The sequence below is a fragment of the Melampsora larici-populina genome, assembly GCF_000204055.1.
Source record: "Melampsora larici-populina 98AG31 unplaced genomic scaffold MELLAscaffold_82, whole genome shotgun sequence".
In the NCBI taxonomy this organism is placed as follows: Eukaryota; Fungi; Basidiomycota; class Pucciniomycetes; order Pucciniales; family Melampsoraceae; genus Melampsora; species Melampsora laricis-populina.
Window position 1 is genome coordinate 77,173 of NW_006768846.1, and position 8,168 is coordinate 85,340.

An 8,168-nucleotide genomic window follows, 5' to 3' on the forward strand; every position below is an offset into this window, starting at 1 on the left:
CTCTACATATGTTCAAACAGTTCTGCGTGAATTGCTCTGTAGGATCTTTTTTAGACCAGCTACAGATGTGATGTCTCAATGAAAAATGTAAAGGAAAGGCTCACCTTTTTAATGCACTTCAAATTGAGTGATTTGATTCAGACCTGCAAAAGTTATTGATGTTTGAAGATTCCAAAATCCTGTCTTCAAAGTCAAGAGCCAAATTTCAGGTATTGTTACCGGTGGGTTTTTGATGATTCTCAGCCTTTATTGTTAGTACATTAACCAATATCCGTGTGTAAAATACAAAAAAATACTCATCATGACGCCCCAACATCTAGGAACAAGGTGCATTTTTTTCCAGATTTTTAGCTCTCTTCCTGTTGCCTCCGGACTTTTCTATGTCAGTAGTTTTCTTTACCGCCCGGTAAAGATTACATTTTGTGTAGTGATACGACTTATCCTCCGCCCAAACAAGATCGTACCACCTCGGCATCACTTTCTTAGGATCATCGGTAAGCAATTCCCCTAATCTGGCGGTACCCCAGAATGCCACAAGAGCCGCGGTTAGCATTGCTAACTCTTTTTCGCCTTGTTCTGACAGAACCTCGAGCAGAATCACAAGATCCGACAGGAGGACCGGTGGTCTCTTCCTATCTTCTTCCTCGAATCTCGCCTCAATTGTCCTTGATGCTTTCAGCAGCGGCTTGATGGACTGGTCGACCTTGGATGGGTATTCTGCGCCGTGATAGGTATGCCACGCTTTGATCCCGCCTATGTAAGCCTTAAGTGTTGACGATTTGACACACTCGTCGTTTGCCGCCCACTTTTTGTCTTTCATGGATGCCCACACCACGAACTCCCTCATTAGTGCAGATGAGATCGGGAGCAATTTCGACCTTTCAACACCCTTGACTGTAGCGAAACGATGTAGCTTGATGATTCCCGAGTTATAACTTTTTAGGGTTCCGTCACTCCAGGCCCCTTGCAGGAAATGTTTCTTGACCTCGTCCAACTCCAAATCATCTCTTCCCACTGCATCCTTCCTAAATGCACCGAACGGCCTGAGTACTTTGCGTAAGTTCGACGGTGTGGCGACTTCACTGGACCGTTTCTTCCTCATTTCGGCTGATTTTCATGAGTGTTGTGTGGGAGATGAAAACAGGGATCATAACGAATCATCTTGGACCAGAGGTCTCCGAACGGGCTTCGGCGTAGGCTCTAACGTAACCTGAAACATCAGGGGCGACAAGTCCTCTGGAACGACGATTCGGACCTCGTGGCTCCACGGAAGCGAACCCAGGATACCTCTGGACAAACCGTCCGCTGGGTTAGCTTTAGACGTCACATGTTTCGCTTTTACATTGCATCCGAGGACCGTGAGTAAGCGTTGTATCGCCTTCCACTCTCCATTCACACAGACGTCTTTGGACTTTCTTTTGTTGACTGTTGACTGGGATGTTGTGTTATCCGTCCAGACCACAAAGCGCTTGCCTATAGTGGCACGAGGGGGACAATGAGACGACTGGAAGATGGAAAAATGTGTGTACATAAGTCAGAGTGCTTACCCTCTACCCTCCTCAACTTATGTACCACCAGCATACCAAGTCTGATTGCTGCAGTCTCTGCCCAAGCAATGGAGCGCTTATCCTCCAACAAACCTTTGGTTTGCCATCCTTCTACGAACTTGAAGGACGCCCAGTGTTCTCCCACTAGCACGCCTATGCCGAAAGACGAGGAGGCGTCCCCCGCCCAGTTGATCTCGAGCGCTTTGGATTCCGGTATCAGAGGTCTCGAGTTGAAGGTACTAAGACATAGGTCCCACTCCTGTAAGTCACTTCTTGCACTCTCTGTTAGGTGATGGAGGGCGGCAGTATTCTTCCAGCTTTTCATCATTCGATATAGGGAGTTAACATATGGTTTCATATGGGGGACTATGTTCATTGTGTGAATCAGACGTCCAGTAACTTGCTCAATTGTTTTGAATGAGCATGGCCTCGAACTGAGTAGGTCCTTGATTTGTCGCCGTCTCTCCTGGAGTTTTCCGTCTGGAAGCCTGACCGTGTGGTCCCTTCCGTTCCAGATAAATCCCAAAAACCTCTGCTCCTCTGCAAATTCGTGATTTTTTACAGGATTAGTCTGGACTCCTAGGCTGTTACTCAGAATCTCCACGGTTTCTAGCGTGACTGGGTTCTCCGGGCGTTTGAAAAGGATGTTATCGTCGACCCAGCGGAAGATTTTGGTAACGCCACTGATACGTTCCATTATGATCTTCCAGACGTGTGCCGGCGCGCCGAAGACACCGCAACTGGCAACCCCGCCGAAACCAACTGCTAGGTCGACCCAAAGCCTTCCTTGGAAGTCCATAATAATCAAGAAGCGCCTCTGGCAAGGATGGACTGAAAGCTGCCTATAAGCTTTCTGCCAGTCGAAAATGGCTAAAAGCCATATTCCTGGGTTCCGTCTGAAGAAACGTGCGACGCGGTTGAAGTCGTCCCACTGGGTGCCATAGTTATGCTTATTGACGAAAGAATTAACTGACGGAATTTTCGGGTCTCTTTTAGGAAACAACAGGTTGTTAATTAGCCGCACCGAGCCGTCGCCGTTTACAGCACTACCCATAGGATTTGAACAAAAGAATCCGAACCTCCGTCGTAGCTCTTCATGGGTGTAGGGTCCTGCTATCCGGCCGGCTTCTAGTTCTTTTGCCAATGTGCGCTTGATCTGCGTCTTAGCTTCGAGTGCCGACTTATGATTTGCGGGAGTATACCACGGTAAGTCCTGGACAGAGTGTTGAGGAATACCTAAACAGAATCCATTTCTAAAACCATTGCTGATGTAAGGGATGCATCTTTCCAAACCAGCTTCTCTCATCAGCTCCTCCCATTCTCCTATGTTCATCCTACTTGGTACTGGCGCAGGCCAAGGAGGGTTGTCTACTGGGACTGTGAAGATCTCCCTCTCCCACAGGGGGAGGGGCTCCTCTGTGGAACTCTGCTCGCTCGAGACTTCATCGCTAGACTCGCTCTCCGAGGCCGACGAGGATGACCTTCCTTCATCTGAACTTGTCGGCTCGAGTGTCACCTCATCAGGGGGACCTGGAATTAACTCGCTCTGCTCCAGTAGCCCATGTAGGACAGGATCACTAGGATTCTCATTCGTGTCTGCGCCCTGTGACTTCTGTGCGGTGGCTGACCCATTTTTCTTATAGAAGGTATTCTTCTTCGCGAAGCCGCTGTTTGAATTAGAAACCTCGGCTCCTTGTGTATCTAAAAATTGGATAAGCGAGCGGAAGCGGGGTTCAGGTGAGTAAAACTGATTGGTAGGAGGAACACCCAGAGGTCACGACCACTAACCTTCACCTTGGTTATTATGGTTTCTCGAACCCCTGTTCTGTGAATGATTTCCTCTCTTCACGAACGGTTTTCTACCATTGCCGCCCCTCTTGCCTCGATGAGTCGAGGGACTGGCGCCGTTTGATGGGCCTTCCTCTGCCTTGCTACCACCGACCAGGTCTTCCACTTGCTCCCGCCCAGTCATGAAGTTGAAGCCGAATTTAGGCTTTCCTGGCGCGTAAGGATTGTCTACGAAGCCGAGATCGTTCGCTCTTTCTGCCTCACGTCTGGCTGATTCCTCCACTGAAGGCTGGAGGCCGTTAGGAACACGTATCTTGTCTTTCAGTACCGCCTTGCCGTCGACTTTGGTTTTGATCAACTTGCGGCGTCTGAAGATGACTGTGCGGAACGCTAGGTGGTACCGCAATGCGACCATCCAGCAGTTATGCTTCTTTTTTAAATTCGAAACTATCTGCTTATGAGATTCGACGTAATTCGCATAGTCTTTATGACCGTAGATCTCTCTCGCATAGCACTCTTCGAGATCACACATCTCGATAAATTCGCCGTAAGTAATTTGTTTCTCTTTGGCTTTTTCAGTGGACTTTATCGCTGAGGACTTCGCCTTCTTCTTTTCGTCGTCGTCTAGGTCGTGCCACTCCTCAATGGATGATTTCACGAAGACTGTCAATGGCACATAAGCGCGGAGTTTTTTGAAACCCTTGTCCCACTTGGTGGGCAAGTCTGGGAGGTCAGCTGAAGTGAAATCCACCGCTTTGCACTCGAGTTCCGCCGCACTGACTGCTGACGAGTCGTCGGATGAGGAAGATTCAGAGGGAGTTGAGTCTCCCAAATCCGGATCTGAAGACTTTCTGGACTTCTTCTTCTTGGATTTAGAACACTTCTTCAGCTTCTTCTTCAACTTGCTATCATCTGAGGAGCTGGATGACGAGGAGGGATTCTCGCTGTCCCTCGAGATCTTTCTCTTCGGGTTCGGTGCCAGAGCTTTGTTGGCCTTCGCCTGAGCAGGTGCCCTGTCCGCCTTCGCATGCGAGTTTGGCGTTTGGACCACACCTGGTCTTCTGGCGTGTCCTGGCGCCACAGCTTCGGGACGGTTTCTCGGGGGATTGAAAAGTGTTGAACGTTTCAGGATCGCGTCAACCTTCTCCAATGCAGCCTTGGCCTCTTCGAGAGTCCCAAATTCAACCGCATGGTTGAGCTCATCCATGATGGAGGCGCCTTGTTGAGGTTCTTTGTCGACTTCGACTGACGAAGGGACTGTGGACACACAACAAATCAAGCAGGGACCAATAACACAGTCAGTAAGGAACTGTCACTCGTGCTGATTGTGGACGTATTTGGCGCTAACAGCAGCCCCTCTTGCGCAGTGGCATGTACCACGCTTCAAGGGATCGTGAATCAATCAACGATCTACTCGTCCGGTCTTGGATAAATTGACAAGACAGAGAGCGCCACTGGCAGCATCTCTACGGACTCCCAAAGAGAGCGCTCCTGGCTGCATCTCCAATGGATCTGAAAGAGTCCAGCGCCGGCGCACTAGGCAGCCAGACGGCCATCCGACAATAGTCTGACGGCTAGAAAGGATAAAGCTTGGAAAGGTAGTTTACCTTTTATTCTGATACTCTTCTCTAAGGAAGGAACAAGAGATCCGTCTTGTCTCATCTGAATCTTTTTCTTTAAGGCTGACTTGAAGGTTCCATTCTCTTCTGCTTCAGATGACTCGTCATCGCCTTCTTCACCATTCGCCTCTCCAGAACCACCCGCAGTGCCGGTTGGATCAATCGGGTCTCCGTCGTTGTCAGCGTCGTTGACATCCACCAAAGCTTCACGTGGGGGTTGGGTTGAGGCAGGTGCTCTAGATTCTGCGCGCCTAGCTCTGTCTTCTGCTTGCATGCGTTCCTTCTCCGCTTGCGCCCTCCTCTTCTCTTCTGCTTCCAAATGCATTTGATGAAGTTTGTTGTTCGACGAGATGAGTTTGTCTTTTTGAACTTGATCCATTTTAACTAGAAGAGTGTGATATAATAAACTAGGAAAATAGGTTGTGTTTGTAACTTCTGAAGTCAAAAAGCGAAAGTAGTTCAAAAATTTTCTATTGGCTTAGAGAATGAGAAAATGACTAGAAAGGGGCAAGTAGAGCTGGTGAGAACAGGAGAGCAAGAAGAAACTGGATTGGAAGAAGGAATGGAAAATTTTTTCCCTTCTTCCGTTTCAGAACAATTCTTCTCTTCTCTCGGCCCCGGCTCCGGGACCGTAAGTTGACCGCTCATTTGCCCGACCCCCTACGTTATGTAATGGACTCTACCCTACCGTCGCAGGCTTTGGGTAAGTTAGCAAAAAGAAATCAGTGGGTATGCCAGTGGGACCCAGATCCTGATGGCGATTCTGCTTGAGTGAGACCCAGCCATCAAATTTGATCAAGTCAACCCTAGACCACTTTTGTTTCAGCATTCTATCCTGCTCTACATCCTCAATCAACATGTCTTCAATCAATAAGAAAATAGATGAACTCGTCACCTCTACCATGCTTTTGTCACAGAATTGTCCTGCTGGATCCATACAAGCAGCAACACAAGCGGACAAGATATTCCAAAATTTTTGTGAACCCCTGGTGCTCTTGATTTTTGATGCTGAAGAGGGCATTGGAATGCTCATAAACAGAAACATGGATACTATTTTTGGTGTTAACGCGATTGATACCAAGCTTTTTACTGGGCCATTTGGAATTGAGCTGATGCTCAAGTGGATTGGTCGCGCACGTGGTCACGAAACTTGGAAGAATGATGTGAACGGACAAATGCTTCTTAAGCTAAAGCTTGAGAAAATTTGTGATAAGCTGAAAGGTGAGTAGAATCTATCATCTCTTGTGGTACGGTCTTTGACTTCTTTTCTTTCCTTCGTCTCAGCTCTGGTGCTACAGTGCCTAAAACCAAACCGTGTACAATGCTTGGTGATGGCTTGGTGGCTAAACCACCAGTTGTAGCTGGTCAAAAACGTCAAGTGATATCACATGCAATTGTTGAGACTCCAAGAAACACTAAGAAGAGTAAACAACATAGTCCAAAACCTGCAAGACGTAAATGCTAGATCTGGCTTTCAAGAGTGAAGTTATTGCATGGCATAACAGTCATGGGCGTAAAATTCAACAAGAGACTGCCCGTCATTTTCAGATCAAGCAGTCCGTAATCAGTCGCTGGCTCCGAGACAAAGAGAAGATATGCAACAATTCTGCAACAAACGGAGGTGGAATTTGTAAACAGCAATTGGCCAAGTATCCCCATCTTGAGGTAGCCCTCTACCACTGGGTCATTGAGGCTCGTGAACGAGATCTTCTGGTAAACAACAATATTCTACGCAAAAAAGCTCAACACTTTTCATCAATCCTTAACATCAAGATGAAGTGCTCTGATGGATGGATGACTAAATTCAAAAAATGATACAACTTTTGAAAGGTTACACTTCACGGTGAAGCATCTTCTGTCAACCCCAAAGATGTTGAGTCTGCTTGCGCTGAGCCACTTGAGGAGACAAAGAACTACCAGCCTTGTGATATCTACAATGGAGATGAGACAGGTCTATGCTATTGGTATGTATCCTTCCAGCTCATTCTGACGGTTTAAGTCCTAGAAACTCAGCTGATGTTGGTTTCACAAAATTTTCCTTCAGAATGCCACCAAACAAGACCTTAGCCGATAAACAAAAGCCGGGCGTGAAGGGGGACAAATCAAGGATCTCAGTCCTTGTCTGTACAAATTCTGACGGTAGCGACAAACTTCCAGCACTTTTTATTGGTAGTTCAGCTCAACCAACCTCATTCAAGCGCAAGAAGGCACACAATTATGGTCTTCAATACACCCACAACAAGAATGCATGGATGACTGGCACAATCTTTGGTGACTGGCTTCAGAGAATTGACACCAATTTCCGTAAACTAGAACACCATGTCCTCCTTCTGTTAGACAACTTTTCAGGCCATCGATCAGCTGTCAAAACAATCAACTTAACAAACATAAAGGTCCATTTCCTTCCTCTGAACCTCACAAGTGTCCTCCAGCCATGCAACGCTGGCATCATCGCAGCATTCAAAGCCTACTACTGCCGCGACTTCATCTCACTCATCATCGGACGCTATGAAGATAATCCAGGGAAGTTGGCAAGTGAAATTTATCGGATACCCCTCCTCAAAGCAATGCAGATGGCGAATGTAGCATGGAATTCAGTCACATCTGAAACCATTACAAACTGTTGGCGGCATACCGGAATAGCTGTTGAGCTAAAAACACATGTATCTCACTTGATCCGGCCAAATGACCATGATTTTGAAAACCTCGCCAACGACACCAATCTACAAGATATCATCAAACAAACTTTGGGTGTTCTTAAGCAACTCGATCACTGTCCAGGTTTAGATGAATGCCAATCCAACCATCGGCTCAGCATTAAAAACCTTTTGAATCCTCAGATTGAAAATCAACTACCCGATCACGAGTTGGTTATGCCAACAGATGAAGAAATCATTCAAGGTACTGTATCCAATACACCTGTAGGGGCCAACGATCCCAAGGATGATGATGATCAAAGTGCTCTCACACTCCCGCTGATGCCACTTTCTCAAGTCTCTGCTGCCATCAACAGTATCATTTACACGCTGAACCATCAACCATGCGACTTGGATGATCAGGGACCCAAATGGAGCAAGCACATCACAGCCTTACACTCGCTTCGAAATGATGTTAGTACTGCCCGCTTCAAATTTGTGAATCAAAAATGTATCACCGACTTCTTTGCCCCAAGACTATTCCATGAAGGTGAATAAAACCTGATGTCTTAGATGTG

General features: G+C 47.2%; 1 protein-coding gene across 1 annotated transcript; it reads right to left on the reverse strand.

Annotated features, from left to right (window-relative positions):
- Positions 1-3,248: 3,248 nt before the first annotated feature.
- MELLADRAFT_69140 (uncharacterized protein) lies at positions 3,249-5,333 on the reverse strand (the record flags this gene model as incomplete). The annotated part of the gene is made up of 3 exons (XM_007417983.1): positions 3,249-3,341; positions 4,117-4,592; positions 4,943-5,333. 3 exons carry the CDS (start codon positions 5,331-5,333, stop codon positions 3,249-3,251), a joined length of 960 nt encoding a protein of 319 aa, XP_007418045.1.
- Between the last annotated feature and the right edge of the window lie 2,835 nt (positions 5,334-8,168).